At 40.9% G+C, this 18,179-nt stretch overlaps 1 protein-coding gene across 1 annotated transcript in view; it reads right to left on the bottom strand.

Annotated features, from left to right (window-relative positions):
• Nucleotides 1–537: 537 nt before the first annotated feature.
• Nucleotides 538–18,179, bottom strand: part of ZDHHC15 (zinc finger DHHC-type palmitoyltransferase 15) — a 39,671-nt gene continuing 22,029 nt past the window's right edge. Inside the window, exons 9-12 of the mRNA XM_054040909.1 lie at nucleotides 17,823–17,949; nucleotides 16,448–16,557; nucleotides 10,153–10,235; nucleotides 538–8,323 (exon numbers count right to left, since the gene is read on the bottom strand). Coding sequence (XP_053896884.1) covers nucleotides 10,192–10,235; nucleotides 16,448–16,557; nucleotides 17,823–17,949 — 281 coding nt within the window. The 3' untranslated portion in view covers nucleotides 538–8,323; nucleotides 10,153–10,191. The remainder of the gene's footprint in view (nucleotides 8,324–10,152; nucleotides 10,236–16,447; nucleotides 16,558–17,822; nucleotides 17,950–18,179) is intronic.

The raw sequence follows: 18,179 nt of genomic DNA, 5'->3' as shown, positions 1-18,179 counted from the left end.
CTCTGAAGCAGTTTATATGTCGTTCTAGCTTTTTGGTGTATAATTTTTACTGTAAAATATTTAAGTCCCTCAGCTTCAAGTTCACAACAAAATAGGGGCTTGTCTTACTGTAATTTCTTGGACTACCTAGCGCGAACAGCTTATTCTGGAAAGAGAAGCAAAAAAAGTTGTTTGTCGCATAAGTGATAGCAACTGGATTGCCTGCTTGTAAAACTTGTACCTCACCTTAATGGTACTTAATAGCCTTCAAAAGATATCCCAACACTTAAATGCTATAGGGTGGTGTACTGGTAAACTTCCTGCCTGTAATAGGGTGGAATGCAAGTTCTCCTCAAAAAGACAAGCTGGTGCAGGTATCCCTTCACCAGGGCAAAGGAGGCAGGAATTGAGCTTGTTACTTGAGATCTTCTCAAACCTCTCCTAGGTGGGATTGGGCTATCACATCCTCCTATCCCCAGACAGCTGTTTCAGGCTTACAAGACCTTTCCTGTGAAATGGTGCTCGGGACTAACTTATGGCCAATAATCAACATCAATGTAAAGATAAAACAATTTTAATGCAGTTCTTTACTGCAGTACAGTATAAACCATGCGATTCTCTAGTAAAAAAACAAATAGTAGAAAACAATGCATAATATACAGTATTCAAACCATAAAAACACCCTGAAAGTGCTACTGAAACTTACTTACACATCAAATATAGAGAATGTTTGTTGGCCAATAAAAATGGTGGTGTGTACAGAAAGTTTTTGTAAAAATCCATTTGACACTAAAAACCAACGCCAGCATCGCTAATAAAAACTCTTGAAACTGCGCAAAAACATTCCCAATGCTGTCAGACTGTTCATAACATTATGGAAAAACATTTGGCCCCCCTGTTAACATAAGGAAGTGAGAGAGAGAAAACCCCATGCAGTTCCAATCTATCACAGTCTTAGCTGAACACTCCAATAATCATTGAATCTCCAAGATGCATTTCAAAAAAGCAAAGAAAACACTCATTAGTATGAACATTGGGCCATATTGCGCCAGCAAGTAAGTTAGGGTGTCTATATAAGGCAGAACTAATTTAAATCAAATGGAAGTCCCGTTTAAAGTTGCTGACATGATATGGCTCACTATGCTAGTTTACCTTAGGGCGAAGGAAAAATTTTCTGCACTGGTTGTTAATATTGAAGGGGACACGTGACAGTAGTTTTTACCCCAAACTTATGGATATTTTCTCCCCAAGCAAAGCTTTACCAAACTAGTTATGAGTAGTTTGGATCAATTGTTTAGTTTGATTCACACCTTCCCTAGCAAACAAAACCCATGCCTGTGCAGCAAAGAGTGAAGCTGACCAGTCAAAATTGATTTTGAAGTAGAGTAAAATATTAAACAGAATAACTAATGAAAAGTGAACTCTAACATGTAGGGAGTTTACATCTCACGGGTAAGTACGAATTTTTAAAACATGGTATTTTTGAAATGCTCCCATTTTAAACTTAGCGAACGGGGATCTCCCTTGACTCAATGATGGCTCAAGTCAGTCCCTAAATGAGGATACACTGAAAACCTTACAAAAGAACTGGCAGAAGTTAAAATAGAAGCTCCCTGCTTAAATGAAGCAGCTTACATTTTTATGGTACTTGGGGCTTGTCTACACACAAGTTATTCTGGAATAGCCATTGCACTTGAAATTCATACACTACCTTATTCTAGAATAACTTGAATAGTTAGCTTCGTCTCCTTCACCCATATAGGAAGGCCCTGTCTGCACCAGAACCAGGATGGTTTGTTGCACAGTTAGGATACCAGATGCCCGTGTCATAACTTTGCACCATTTATAGATGCACCACAAAACAGCTTGAGGGCTCACTGAGCACCAGTGCCCAGGGGAGACAGAAAAACACAGAGACACACACCTGCATGGAAGGAAAGCACATAATCTGTAATAGATACTACACTGCACAGGCTCTGCTGCTTTGCGAGTGGGGGAAAGACACCTCTGTCTGTCCAGGTTTGGTACAGGATTTGGTCACAAGTAAATGCAAAGTTAGTTACAAGTAGCAAAAAAGTTCTGTTTAGTAAAATCACCTTTGCGTTACATGGGCTGTTTGATATTAGCACCCAGTGCAAAAAGAATGCCTCTTCCTAAGCACAACTGGAATAAAAGAGCAAGAATGACCCTTTTGTCCATTTTGTGTATTTTAACATAATCATGCATTTTTCTAATACCAGCTTTACTGCAGATGCTGCTGCAAACCTCAAATCCTGATATAGAATGAATACTTTAAACAACATCTTTGCAGGCATAAAAGATTTTTGGTCTTACTTGAAATATAAACGTAAAACCTAATAATACCATTTTTTAAAATTTCAATGTGTACATTCCAAATCGCAGCCAGAAAATAGTAAAATATGATTTTAAAAAAATATTAAGCATTCAAAAGAAAATATAAAAAATTGGATCTTGCTGCACTGAACAAAAAACCAAATCAGAATGACAAGGAAGATGCAAAGATACCCATCGACAAATAATTGACATCAAACCAAGAAATTACATTGCACAACATTTTTTGAGAGCCCATTCCATCCACTCACTGCTTTAGTAACTAAAGGAAAAAATGCAGCTGGCTGAAAAATAATCAATTGTAAGTCATTTGCATGTGATCAGAAAGAAAAACTCTTCTCACTTTGTATTCTTCTTTAACAGAATAAAATAATGCCTGTAAAAACTAAAACGAACAAACTGATATCATCTTGGTGGACTGTTAATTATCAAAAAAGTGAAACAACAGAGATGAAATAAAAAGAGGAAATGATCAGGAAAAGTACATATCTAATGCCCCGTGTCTGAATTGGTTGCCACCCTCCAAGCTGCTGACAGAACATTAGTTTTAATGAAAAAGCAACTCTGCCATGCAAATACTTTAATTGATGGTTTGCGCAAAAAAACCTCAGTTTGAAATGCTCTGCAGCAGAACACCTGCTGACAACTGAAAAATACCAATAACAAGACATTTTTCAAGTAGATCAGTTTCAAAACATTGTACCACAGACACAAAAAGAGAATGTGTAACTTTGAGTTGACTCAGGCCTAACAGGCAAGGGTCCAGCAATGTTTTGTTAACCTGCTTACAATTATTAATGGTCAGTTCTCTTAACACTTCTGTGAAACAATCAGCCATATGAATGGCAAGTCTGCTGTGCTGGCTTAACAACTGTACTGAAGGCAGTTGTTCCCTGAACGCTTCTTTAAAATCTCAACTCTCCCATCCCCCATGGTTAGATACAAAGGAAGTATTTCCTGACATGTTACATTCATGTTGTGTTACAGACTTTATGCAGCTAGTCCTGTAACTGGTACAAAATTGTGCTTTCAGCCTGTGCCAGAGTACACACCTCCTACACTTAGAATACACTGTAGATTTTGCTGAACCACAGCTCTGGCCATTTCTGGGAAGTAAACATTCATCACACTACCATGCTAATAGAAAGCTTCCTAGTCCTTATTGATTACAGTACACCTACATGCAACAAGTACAGTCTATTAAAAATGTACAGTACTGCTTCCTGTTTAAAGGAATACAAAAACTTATTCTACTCCAAAAACATCTGACACTGATTCAGCAAGAGTCCAAATTTACAAAACAAACTGCAGTGCAGAGATGCTTATAAACACTAATTCCGTGGAGAGCAATTCACTGGCCAAGGAGAGGCCTTGTCACAAGACACCCTATGCAGACATCAATATGATGCCCTACCTGCTTGTTAGAGCAGGGTATCTGGAATGTAAATGGGATAATTGTCAGTGGGATATTTTGGACTGTTATTCATAGGAGACAGGCAGTTTGACGGAATGATTCATATTACACTAAAATCCACCCACAGCATTCTTTGTGCATGTGGTGACGTTCACTGGGGAAAGTGTTTATAGTACTCATGGTCATTTTTTTGGGGGGGAGGGAGAGGAAGAGGAGGATAGGAACAATACATGTTTCTTATCTGATGTGAACACCACGATCAGTATAAAATGGATCTGGGGCAGGGGGCACACGGGAACGTGCTTTGCATGCGGAGGGTTCAATACCCAGGTTTTTAGACTTCAATCTAAATTAATGTGTAGTGTTTCCAAAGAGACGTTAGGTCTCTGGTTTGAATTCGGTCCAGGTTGGTTGTGACTAAAAATTACTCTCTGATGGCTGTTTGGTGAATTACATAAATTGAATGTAGTGATTTCAATCCAGTTCCCACACCCAAAGCACAAAAAGCCACCACAGAGAGCACTAACTGGCAACTTGCCTCTCTCTGTCCATTCAAGCCTTCATTTCTCAAAGCAGACTGCCAGCTATATTAGCCCTAGAGGTGTTCCCTTCAGGGAAAGCTTGTATTGATGTGCCCAGTTTGTGGCTAAACAGTACACTGTGCAGGGCTATCAATCTGGCATCTTTCAGGAGTATTGCATTCACACCATTTAAAAATAAACAGTGGGACCTGCTAGAAGCATTGTGCTCCAAAAGTTTACCAGAGCTTTAACTCCTGTTTTCTGGGATTCAGTTTACAGCTGTGAAGCCTATTCTTTTCCTTGGCAAGAACAGAGACACAACTTAAACATCTTTCTGTGATGCAGCATTAAAAATATGCCCAGCAAATAGCACCAGTGGAAGAGAAAATGCACCCTTAAATTTAAAAGGGTTATCATAACATTAAAAATCACACTTCCGGCTGAATATTTTACCTTTTTTTGTCACCTATAACAATGATTAGAGAAACATTCTGTTTTTTCAGTGCATTTACTTAGTGCTTTTCATAGCATTGTGTGCATAGTGCATTTCCCCTGATGTTTCTGCACAACTTTCCTACAGCAACAGGGAAGGAAGGGAGAAAAAACACTTTAAAAAATAAATAGGAAACTGACTGTAAAACCACAACAAAATCACAGGTACTGTCGAAACTATTTAACTCAATTTTTATGGTGACTAGATTTCAAGCTGACAGAATCCTTTTAAATGGTGAAAAATACTGACTGAAAGTGTTCTACTTCTTAGTATGTCATCATCTGTGACCTTAGGAGTAGGGCTGTAGTCACGCACAATACACCATCAAAGCAGGGAAACTAAAGTAGAAATATTTTATGAGGTGCTAGGCTTCCCCAAAGGACCTGGTTATTCATCTACATGCAGCCTTGAAGAAGGCAGATGCAGAATATCTCTAGGGAAAGAAATAAAGGCACACTGTATCTCTACATTTTGGGGCATAATTATGTTCAATACAGTTTTCTGTACTCAGATTCTTTCTTGGACTGCAGCATCCACAAGTTAGATCTGCAATCACAGAATGATCATTTCTTCTAAAAGCAAACAGGTTTATTTTGTCACTCAGACACTCCTGCTCTGCACTATATTTGTCATGCTTCACTTTGATTGAGCTTCAGCATTTATTTTATTCTCTAAGCACATTTAGTTTTGAGCCTTGTAAAAATTGATGACTGTGAATGTTAGGTACTGATTTTTTCAAAGTGCATTTTGAACCACTAAGAAACTGGTAGTTTCTTTTTGGACAGGAGATAGTTGCCAAGTTACCTTAAAAAGGAGACCTGTAGCCTTTACCTGGCTACAGAATAGCTTTTTAAATTAGAATATGTAAATTAAGCATGGAAATTTCAAAACAGTATTTCAAAATACCTGAACTTACTTCAGACTGTCCCGTTATGAATTGGACACCTGTATAAACACTGATGGCCTGCCATTTTAGTGATAATTGCAACAGGAACTGCAGCTTGATGTGGTCTACCCAAAGAAGGAGGTCAGAACTGCAACCAGTGAGCAAACAGGAGCAGCTTCTATAGCTCCTTCTAGATACTCTCCTGCTATCACTGTACAGCTAGCTTTGGCAAAGAACGAAAGAATTAGATGGCTGTAAACAGAAAAACAAAACAAGAGATCTAAGAACCTACTTAAAAAACACCAGGAGTTCCATGTGGCTCTGGCTACAGCGCTGTTCTTCCTGCCCTGAAGGATACAATCAAGCTTACAGACAATATGCCAGCTTCCTGCTTCAATCCTTATCTTCACATTTTTACACATAGAGCATTTTAAAGAGTTAGTAGTGATTTAGGGGAAGATTTTTAAAGGCACAAACAACAGTTAGATACCTAACTCCCATTGATTTTCAATGGGAGTTAGACACTTAACTGCATTTCTTCCTTTGAAAATCTCACTTTATACACATTTTGCATGAGATTAGGCAATTGCTTTGATTTCACAGCGATCTTTCCTTAATATTTCACCGAAAATAATGTAATGAAAGGAGCAAGCCTTTACAGAAGTTGACTATGGGTGTATTAAAAGCAGTAATGGGCTTAAACTAAAGAAAGGCAGATTTAGATTTGCTAAAAAAAATTTCAAGAGCCACCTGATAACAGAACAGCCACCAAAAGAGGTGTCTGAGGTCCCACCTGTACAATGTACAAATTAATTAGCTAACACATTCCAAAAAGAGATGAGTAGAGAACCTACGCTAAGATATGGACGTGCTCTGCAGTCCCACCTACCCCAGCTTCTAGGAGTTAAATTGGATGTTTGTAAAATATGTTGTTGCTGAAAGCAAGAGTTTGATTACCAGCTCCAGGATTTAAATACAGAGATGAAAGACATCGCTCCCAAAAGCAGTGATTTATATCTGTGACAGAAGGTGGGAGGAGGAGGTGTTATGTACACCAGGTTCTTTCCCCTACAATTTCCAGCTGCTACTACTACCGGTATATCCTCCTCTCATAGAAGCAAGAGAAATCTCAGGGGGAAAAAAGTCTATTTTGTAGACAAGGCCTTTGTCACTGAACATTTATCAAGCAGTTTCTTATCACATCCACACTTGCTGTTTCAGGGACTGTCAACAGGGAAGTAAAGACTGATACTAAATTAAAAGCTGTATCTAAAATGGTATATAATGAGCATAATGACTGATCTTATGACCTATGCTTAAGGACTAATATTAGTATTGTCCCATACATTACTATTAGGAAACAAGCATCTAATTTCCAGCATGGATGATGATGGAGCTGCCAAGCCTGAATCTTACAGGTGGAAAGAGAAAAGTAAGACCTAGACCTAAGAACTGCATAACATCTACAAACCAAACTCCAAATTCCATTACCTAGTATAAAATTCTTGACTGCAAAACTAGTTTAAAAAAATCTGGAACAATGATGTGCAGTCAAAGGAATGCAAAGTAAATGGAAAATTTGACCACAGCTTGGTATTGAAAAATCTTTACAGCACCAGTCAATACATTTAATCGGGCAGAAGTTTGAGCTAATATAATACATCAGCTGCTGTGTCCAGCATTATGGGGCTAAAACCATCTTAGTTGAGGCTGGGCTCCAATCACAGCCGCTGGAGCCATACATTCAATGCAAGTTTCTAATTTACCTGCTTCTAGATCAATGCTTATGGAACTGAAAACAATGATTAAAAACCTTTGTAAAACACGGATCCTGGTGGGAGAGGGAAGAAAAATGTGCTCTGTGTGATAGTTAGATTCCCATACTTTAGGCCTAGGAATTAAATGAAGTCATTATATTGTCTAAAATTCCCTTTAACATTTGAGTACCTGCTACAGGATTGTGCTTGAAGGCCAGTAAACCTCAAAATCCTACTGAGGATGATGCATTTCTAGACAAAAGCATCAGCGGTCTTGGCATATTCTTTAACCTTGCTTCTGCCAGCATGAGCAGGTATTTTATGCACATATACAGTTGCAAATGTATATGCATGTTATCTAAATATACAATGCACATACACACAAAGGGCTCTTCCAATTTAGGCCCTGATTTGGCAAACCTGACTCACATTGAGTAGTATTTACTTAAGAAATTCTGTTGATTGATGTGTAAATTTTACTCACCGTGAGTAAAGGCTGAAGAATCAGGCCCAAGATAAACGGCCTGCCTGGGAATATAAAGGCTTGACGTATTTTGAGATTTAGAGTGCCTGATGTTTGAAGCAATGGAAAGGACTGTGGAAATGCATTTACACCAACACTTTTCACCTATTACAGATAATATATATCTATATATAATTGTATCTATTAAAAGGGAATGATCCAGGCCAGTCTTCCCTAGCCCACTCCCTATGAAACTGCTCCACTCAGATATTAACTTTAAAAGACCCTGAACTTGTAAAGTCCCAAAAGATCTGCCCAGCAGGTATTCTGGACAATCAGTCTAGAATTCCAATCAGATAATATTTCATAATGTTTTCTTATCCTGAAGATCCATTTGCTTCCTGACCTTCAATTCTGAAGTCTGTGCAAAAAGAAGATGCTGGCTCCTGAGAAGGAAGCTGAAATTTAAAGAAACAAGAAAAATAAACTAAGAATTGTTCTGTCAGAGCAGTTCACACCTGCCTGCTTCAGCCTTTATAGTGGGTTCAACATTCTTTATTTTAAATCATACAGACTTCGAGGAAACACTTTGCCTTCTCACTAGCATATTTGATGGGTGGAGAGCAGCAAGTGGCTTTCAAAGTTATCAAGATTCGCAACATTTCCTTCCTGGGTTGGTAGCATTGTCCTCAGAAGAAAGTGGTTGCATATTCAAAAACTATAACAAGTAGTTTATCAAATAGTCTTAGGGCTTGTCTTCACGTACCGCACTACAGCGGTGCAGCTGTAGCGCTTTAGTGAAGACGTTACTACACTGTCACCGTAGCGAATTCACCTCCCCAAGAGGCGGTAGCTATGCTGACGGGAGAAGCTCTCCCCCGACATAGTGCTTGTTACTACACTGTCACCGTAGCGAATTCACCTCCCCAAGAGGCGGTAGCTGTGTTGACGGGAGAAGCTCTCCCCCCGACATAGTGCTGTCTACACTGGGGGTTAGGTTGGTATAACTATGTCGCTCAGCAGCGTGGATTCTTCACACCCCATGAGTGACGTAGTTCTACCAATATAATTCTCTAGTGTAGACCTGGCCTTAAATCGTCTCTTTGAAGCACAGAACTAGGTTGTGGATAGGGTGACCAGACAGCAAGTGTGAAAAATCAGGACGGGGGTGGGGGGGTAATAGGAGCCTATATAAGAAAAAGACCCAAAAATCGGGACTGTCCCTATAAAATTGGGACATCTGGTCACCCTAGTTGTGGATTATGCTGCGTTAGCATAGAGTTTACAATTAACATGTTGAGCAAATTAAGGGTTAAATGCCTTCTGTCAACCCATTGCCCTACCTACAGAACAGAAAGAGAAGTAGATCTCTGGCTCCTAGGTGAGTGCTGCTTCATTGCATGGTTCCTTTGCAGAGACTTGAGGAGGGGACAGCTCATAACTGAGTGGAGCTGTGAGGGCATCCTCCCAATGTCGTGAAGACCAGAATGTGTGGGAGCTAAATTGATGGATCACTGACATTCTGACATGAAGGACCTGACTCCTCTCCTAGCCCGTGCCATCTGCTGTTATACGCAGGCCCCTCCATGATGAGAAAAAGCCAGATGGGAGAGTCACTACTGACTTGAGCATTGTAAGCTACTGTAATTTAGACCTGACTGCATGGAAGAGGAATTTATCATGTAGCATGGCTATTCCCAACTCCTCCCCTATTCCACAGACCCTACCCGCCACTTTTGGAAGTACATGAAACAGATCTTCATTCCTGTGGTCACGCGGGGGAGAGATGTGATTAAATCTTAGGGAATATACTGCCCAGCCACATTCCACCATCAAATACCTCACAGCTCTTTGATCCTTTCCTACAAGTTAAATGCCTTTCAGTGCTCTTCTGGGGTGTGTAAACTGAGGGGGCGTCTCTGGGCTCTCTTAGCTCATACAAATAGGTCAGAGATATGTAAAGTTTATTTTCTAGATCTCTGAACAAGAAGAGAGAATACTGGAGGCAACACTCTATGCACCACGCTGACAGTTCACCACAGTCCTGGGAGGTTAAAAAAATTAAATTCAATTAAAAACCCCTAAACCCCAACCTCTATTACCTTATCTCAGACTTTTCTATTCAAAGCTCTGTACAAACACACCATAATTAATCCTCAGAGTGCCCCTATGAGGCATTATTATCCTATTTCACAGAAGGAGATACAAAGGTTAAATGACAAGGCATCGGAAGAAGTCCCATGTCAGAGCCAGACTGTCTTGAGTCACCTGAAAATAAAGTGCTGACCTGTCTGAGTGAGTTTTGTACCATCAGATTTGCAAACCGCTATGTCTCCATTTCAATGGCAAGAGATGAACCTTCATGGTAACCTATAAAATTGAAAACAAAATGGTTAGAAAGAGATAGAATAGTGTTCCTGTCATCCTTATGCTCCAAATATACCTTTAGCTATTAAATGTTATAGATAATTTTTTAAGCACCATTTTAAACAAAATCAGACATTCATCCCCTGCTGATTTCTAAACTGAGAGTTTATTTATTGGCATTATCAGATTCACACTCCATGCCACAGGCTTTAACAGCCACTTTGACAAGTAAAGATCTTCCAATTTTAATGGCATGTTTCAGGTCTGATTAGTCAGAAAATTATACTGTCTTGCTGCTATTGCTCTGGATGTAATCCAAATACTCCGTCATTATAGCTCTTTAGGTGCTGGTACTTTGATTGGAAGGAAAGAGATGGCTAGAAAATGAGATACTGCAAAGCAATATCAGTTGTGTCTCAAATAAATCCATCCCCTTCTATCACATGTATCTGCATGCATTGGAATTTTATCCCTACAATGAAAAAGAGGTGATTTGCTTTGTTTCAAGGGTTTATGCAAATTAACTGATGATTTTTCAGGACAGGGAGGTTTCTCTTTAGTTAATTCCTCCTGGTCAGAGCACTGCAGTAAGTTCCTCAACTGCAGTCAAGGCAGTTCTCATGCATACAGTATTTCCTAATGAGTAACATTTAAATTGAAATCAGGTGCCTTCAGACAGTGATAATCGGTGTTTATCAGCTTCCAACTACTACACAGAATTTAGTGGAGTCTGCCATAGGCTGGAACTGAATATGTGATCAATTCAGGAAGAACTCTACTCTCATGATTATGCTCCCAAATTTACTGTACTACATATCCAAGTACTACATATGATTAATTATATCTAGAATTCTGACTTGCCCTGAAACATACATTTAAGTCCACCTGTGTGATTAGTTTTTAACATCATATAGTACATAGATATTTAAAAAGTTGTTGTCCACAGCCACAGAATCCAAGCACACACAGCACCAACAAATTCAGGATTTGGATATTAAGTGCATTCAAGATGAATTTTTAGAAAAAAATGGTAAGACTATTTTATAATCTGCCATCACATGTCATTTGGGGGAACTTCCTGACTAGATAGATTAGAGAGAGAAAATGTTTGTGAATAAAGGACAGCATTAATGAAATCAGAAAAATGCCATAACATAAGAATTGAAGTGCATTTGGGAGTGAGTGTTCTTGGTTTCTGGTTGATCAAGAAGCTCAGAATGTTTTTCATTCTAACTGAAATGCTACAATCCTTAGCAAATCTATGTACAAAAAAGTCAGAGCAAAGGTCAACACCTATTTCAAACCGAGAGGGACACAATCTTACAGTGAAGATACAGGCAACTGAGAATATTTGGTTCCATACATCTTCTAGTCCAGATCATGGTGTTCCCCCGTCCTGAATTTCCGTAACACGTATCTTGTCTTCACAAGTCTCCCAGTTTCCCCCAACATTGATTTTAAGAGACTATCCACAGGTGGTTTGCCTTTGCAATTTTTGCTTTTGGCTTTAAGATTATGCTGGGCGTTGGCTTTGGTTATGTTCAGAAAAAAACAATCACAGCACAGGCAATGGATTGTAATGTTGTGGTTAAAAAGAAGAACATTATACAGCAACACCTGATCAAGCATTTTTCTTTCTTTTTTTTAAAATCATCTCTATGGCATGTCACTTCCTCTTCTGCATATGCCTAGAGGAGGGACTCTGATGATGAGAGCAGCTCTTATTTCTTCTGTCATAAAGTGCAGGTGCACGAGCAATCATAGGTGTGTGCTGTAGAAGCTCCAAGAGGAGAGACAGCACTTAAATACATCAGGGGAGGAATCATTCTGCTTTTGGTGTGACTGGCAGTGCCATTTTCTAACATAGCATGATCAAAGTTGCTGGAAGTTCATGTTCTATCAGTTCTAGCTTTGGCACTAGTCAATTAGTGTCCTAAGCAACGAGGGGTAAAGCAAGAACAAAGCCTCACTATCTCTTCTCATCTTTTCCTCACAAACATGTTTTAGTATCATGAGAAGCTATAAACACAGAGAACTTTGCTATCTACACTAACAGGAAGTGGAGCAACAATTCAAGGTCTGGAGAAAACATGCCTCTCAAGGGATGGAACTACTCCAGGACTGAGTGCTGCTTATCCAACAAGGACCTTTCATATCATTCATTACAAGGTAAATCCTCAGAGGGGCAGCCGTGTTAGTCTGAATCTGTAAAAAGCAACAGAGGGTCCTGTGGCACCTTTAAGACTAACAGAAGTATTGGAGCATAAGCTTTCATGGGTGAATGCCCACTTCATCAGACGCAAGTAATGGAAATTTCCAGAGGCAGGTATAAATCAGTATGGAGATAACGAGGTTAGTTCAATCAGGGAGGGTCTAAAAGGTGCCACAGGACCCTCTGTTGCTTTGTAAGGTAAATCCTGACCCTTCTCAGTGGACCAGAGACATCATGGAGTTAATGCAGTTCAGCTGCAGGGAGACTGGATTTGGGCATCCTTGCATGCAGCGGAGCTTTTCTATGAAGTCTCCCTGCAGCACAGTCTACTGGAACTTGGGGAGCGGACAAGACCATCCTGGGCAGTAGGCAGGTATAACCACAACTACAGTACTTCACTGGCCATTCCCTATGCTGCAGTAGTGGCAACAGAAAGACCTAGAGGGAAGATGACGTCCCCACCGGGGGACCTCCATTGTGCTAAACCCAGTTAGTCAGGCTCGCAGCTGGGACAGAGGATTTATTCTTATGGGAGAAGGGTAAATGGCATGTACTACATGCACTTCCTAGTTCTACCAACTGAATTCCAATATTGAGGCACCTGTCCATAAAACAATACTGACTGGGGACACAGAATGTCTTTACCAAAAAATACCTTTGAGTCACAGACCCAAAACAAACTTATCTGGATAAAAACAGAAAGAGCTCCCTACCCACTCCCAAAACGAGTGAGGGGAAAACTAACCTTCCAGTTCTGATGACTGAAGTTTTAATTCCTAGCATGTCTAGCTACACAATATACCCAACTTTGTTTTTTTCATTTTGATCTTTAACTCTGTAATACTCTTAGTTTGGCTTTTGTATTCGGGTCCTATTGGTAGGGCTCTACAAATTCACAACCGTGAAAAACACAACACAGACCGTGAAATTAGACTTCCCCCATGAACTCTAGCTATTGGAGGGGAGGGGAAAGAGCAGGGCTGGGGGCACTCCAGCCAGGGGCTCCTATCTATCATCAGGCTCCAGCTGCTCGTCTGCCGGGCTGGGGAGGGACAGGACGACTTCTTCCCTTGCATGGCTGCTCTTTGGGGGAGATCAGACCCACCTCCAATTACCTCCGCTGGTTGCAGGAAGCTCCATGGCTGCATTGCACCCTCACTGGTTTCAGCTAGGCTCTGAAGGCTGCGCAGCCATGTAGCTTTCTGCAGCTCAGGGAGGTGCCCAGAGGTGGGTCTGATCTCCCCTCCTCCCCAAACAGCAGTTGTTCAGGGAAAGAGGAAGTCCCATCCCACCCCAGTCTGTCCAGGACTGGACGCTGGGAGCCCCTGGTGGGGGCGCTCCCAGCAGTATGGGGGAGATCAGACCCACCTCTACCTTTGGGACCCTCCTCCAGCTGCAGGAAGCACGGTTATAACACCCTGAAATTTCAGATATCAAACATCTGAAAACATGAAACTGACCACTTTTAAAACCCTCTGGCTGTGAAATTAACCAAAATGGCCTTACCTATTGGTGCTGAACAAAACTTCACCAAGTTTCAGAGCAAGATGATTACACACCATTTTCTTCACTGGGAAAGAGCCTAGTACAGGTCACTGATCATTATATGATCACTATAATCATTAGACTGCATCGTAAAGGCTTGAAACTCAGATTTTGAGAGCTGACTTGGCAAAAGCTAATTTCATTCTTATGCATGCTTATGCTCGTATTTAGAGAGCTAAGCAGACTTTTTATTCAGAGACCATAATACTCTGTAAAAAGTAGGGGACTTGGGAACCACTCCTGAAGGGACGGATTGATTTTTTAAAAATTGTCACAAATAGCACACAGAAAAACACCAATGTTATTTTTAAAAGTCCATCAGCAATGCAGCACCGTGTCAGACAGATTAGCTGGACTAAAATATACACGTCTTAGCAGAAGCAGATGTTTTTTCAGCACAGATGTACAAAGGCCACTTGAAATCACTTATCTGAACCAATGTTGAAATGAGCCTCTTCAGCCCTGTTCAAGACATCTTGGAGTGCTAGTGTCTAAAGTGTGCCTTGGACAAGGCTTCATTTATTTACTTTGTAATGACACATCCCCTCCGCAATAAAACTTTAACACAAGCGAACATTAAGCCAGTGGACAGTAAGGCTGCAAGTGCTGTATAGTCAGAAATAAAAAATACTACTACTACTGAGGTCTTATATTGCAATTTTCATCAGTAGATCTCAAAGTGCTTGACAGTCTAACATATTTATCCTCCGAACATCCCTGTGAGATAAGGCAGTTTGATTACTCCCATTTTACAAATGAGGAACAGAGATAAGTGACTTGCCCAAGGTCACACAGGAAGTCTGTGGCAGAGCAGAGAACTGAACCTGGATCCTAGGCTAGTGCCCCAATAACTGGACCATCCTTCCTCTAGCTCCTTTCTGCATTCTGTAAGTACACAAGACAGCACACACTTATAAAAACCTATATAAGCTTTATTTTTTAAACAAAGCTATTGCGTCCACACAGGTCCCCAAGCGTGCACTGTTGAAAATAACAAAAGGGGGCTTCCCAAAAGTGAACTTTAGCATGAACGGTCTTGTTTTAGGCCTGGAAATAGTTAACGTGATACCAAAGCTGAGATCCTAATGAAAGCCTAGTCTCTATAGCACTAAATGTGCATTAGCAAGCTCTTCACCTGTACTTGCTGAATTCACAAGTTATGGTTACACAAGAGTTTATTATGCTTTCACCATTCCTATAGGGAAAAACCATGATCCAATTCTTTTAATAGAAATCTGCTGAGGTTTCATGCCAGGATGGAATCTCTATGCCTTTATTGTTTTCCTTTCTACACATATGGATGTGGTTATCCTTGCTCCATACAGAAAGCACCTGCCTCATGACACCAAGTGACAATATTTTGGAACCCTAAAACTTGGAGGGCATGAAGCTTTACAGGACACAGGGATGTGTTGATGCTTGTCATCATGTCTGAAGGCTGGAGTTTGGGGGTTAATAAGTACATGAGAAAAAAAAATTGTGATTCAATAGGCAGAAGCACTGAATTATTTTGAAACTGATTGTAGAGGTTTCTTAACCAGAGCAAAAGCAAGCAGAGAGTGGACATATTAGCAGGGGCTATTTCACAGGAGCACCATAGCATAAAAAGGGTGTATATGTTTTTAGAGGTCCATCAAGTCTTATTTCCATTAATCCAAATATTAATTTTCAATTCATCTGAAATTGTAACAGTTGTACAAACAAGCCATTTCACTATAATTGCTGTAGGCACAAGTATTTCTTTAACACCAATTATAGCAGCATGGACAGGTTTGTTTAGGTACCACCCACGTTACAGTCTCACTCTGAGGCAAAGCATAATTGGGCATCCTGACTGATTCACAGTGCCAAAATGCAGTTACTGTACATATGAATGTGCACACACACTGACATGTACGCTGGGTAAACGTCTCATTGAGCATGAACAGTTTCATGTCCCAAATAACTGTGGGTGCAAATAGTGAGTGAGTTAATATCTTTTATTGGACCAACTCCTGTTAGTGTGAGACAAGCTTTTGAGCCACACAAAGTTCTGAGTCAATAAAAAAATATTACCTCACCCACCTTGTCGGTCTAATATCCTGGGACCGAAAGGACTACAGCTATATTGCATACATGGTGCAAAGAGTATTTCCACATCTACGTATTTAATTTGTGGGAGCAATCAAATAGCTTGATGAAGAAAAGTCACCATTTCTGCCTGCAACTTGTGGGTGCAAAACTGCAAGTCCAATTATTTGTAGGAGCAGAGCTCCTCCTGCAAAATGAGAGACTCATTTCAAACTTGGGCCTTATGTTTGTTCTATATTCATTAACCAAGTCAGAGCTGTCAGAGACTTAGCCAACGTGCTTTTTCATAAAAACAACTCTCATAGTGGGTTCTCAGTGACTATTTTTGAAACCACCCAACAGTTACTTTAGTTCAAAACACAGTCAATTTCCTTTTGTGTTATCTTACCATGGTTCTCTTCATCTAATCCATCATCTCCCCACTGCTCTTCGTTTGCTAGTAGTGGATTCTGAGCTTCACACAACGTTCTCATAGGGAAGGAATGTCCATCACCCTTGCTGGGAAGACAAAGGCAGAAAAAAGCTACTTCCAACTTGCTTCATTTGAAGGTTGAAATACAACTTTACTCCTTGTTTTAGGTTTGACTCAAGCCCAAAGCAAGTCTTTGAATTTCCAGAGATTACTTTTAAAGGACTACGTTCTGGAAAATACTGGGTTCAGTTTTGGAATCTTGTTTTGACAGAAGCTTATAGACCATGTTTTAAAGTGACTTTCATCTTGAATTCTTGCAAAAGATCAGTGGGATAAAGATTATAGTCTGAATTCATTACTGGTGTAACTCAAATGGAGTTTAGCCCAGTCATTTAAATATAATCAAGATAGATAGCTAATTGTAATCGTTCTAGAGCAGAGGTGAGCAAACTATGGCCCGGAGGCCGCATCCAGACATTTTAATCAGGCTCTTGAGCTCCAGCCGGGGAGTGGGGTCCAGGGTTGGGGTCTTGCCCCACTTCGCACGGATCCCGGAAGCAGCGGCACGTCCCCCTTCCGCCTCCTACGCATAGGGGCAGCCAGGGGGCTCTGCACACTGCTCCAGCAGCTCCCATTGGCCGGCAACCACGGCCAATGGGAGCTGTTGGGGCAGCGCCTGCGGACGGGGCAGCGTGCAGAGCCACCTGGCCGTGCCCCTGCATAGGAGCTGGAGGGAGGACATGCCGCTGCTTCCAGGAGCTGCTTGAGGTAAGCACCGCCCGGAGCCTGCACCCCTGACACCCTTCTGCGCCCTAACCCGCTGCCCCAGCCCCACCCCAGAACCCGCACACCCCCAGCCAAAGCTCTCACTCCCCACCAACCCCCAATTTTGTGAGCATTCATGGCCCACCATACAATTTCCGTACCCAAATGTGGTCCTTGGGCCAAAAAGTTTGCCCACCCCTGATCTAGAGTGAGAGAGACTGACACACACATGTCCACAGAGAAGGTGCAGACCACCTGTACACTATGGAGCTGTGCTCCGTGGCAGTTTCATTCATCCATGTTAACAGGAAGCCTGGGTGGACAAGGCAAAGATGTTTGCTGATGGGTCTATGCCTAATCGTCTTCCAGTCAGCAGTACAGGTGGAAGCGTAGCAATGAGGCTGCAGCAGCTGTTGTTTAGGAGTGACTCCCTAACCACTTCTCATCTACATGCGAAGATACCAGCTCCTCTTGATTCTTGCAGAACTCCGCAATACATAGCTGGTTGACACTCAGGCTGGGACCAGGATTTGGCCCTCAGTTTCATGGTATTAGCCTCTTTTCCACTGTTTTGATCACCACTTACCCGGATACAACAGGTAGTAACCACAGCTTCTTTTCCTCTCCAAACACTTGCTGAAGATTCTTTACGAAGCCCAGATTGAATCCATTTTTATCTGGGCCATTTTGAAACACTGGAGCTGAGAACGCCTCTAGGGACAGATACCATTATAGGGAAAAAAAACGAAAGAAGCAAATGTTAAATAAAATATTTTATGCTGAGGCTGCAACATAAGGTGTCTAAGATTTTTCAAAACCTTGCTTTGTTACACATTAAAGTGATACTGTATCTTCATGAGAATTTACAATGGACAAATCCTGAGATCCCTTTCTCACTCGTAAACTTCATCAAAATCAAAGGAAGCCCATTTAGACTACTAGG

This window comes from Malaclemys terrapin, chromosome 9 (genome assembly GCF_027887155.1).
Source record: "Malaclemys terrapin pileata isolate rMalTer1 chromosome 9, rMalTer1.hap1, whole genome shotgun sequence".
Taxonomy (NCBI): domain Eukaryota; kingdom Metazoa; phylum Chordata; order Testudines; family Emydidae; genus Malaclemys; species Malaclemys terrapin.
This window is presented reverse-complemented; position numbering and strand designations above follow the sequence as displayed.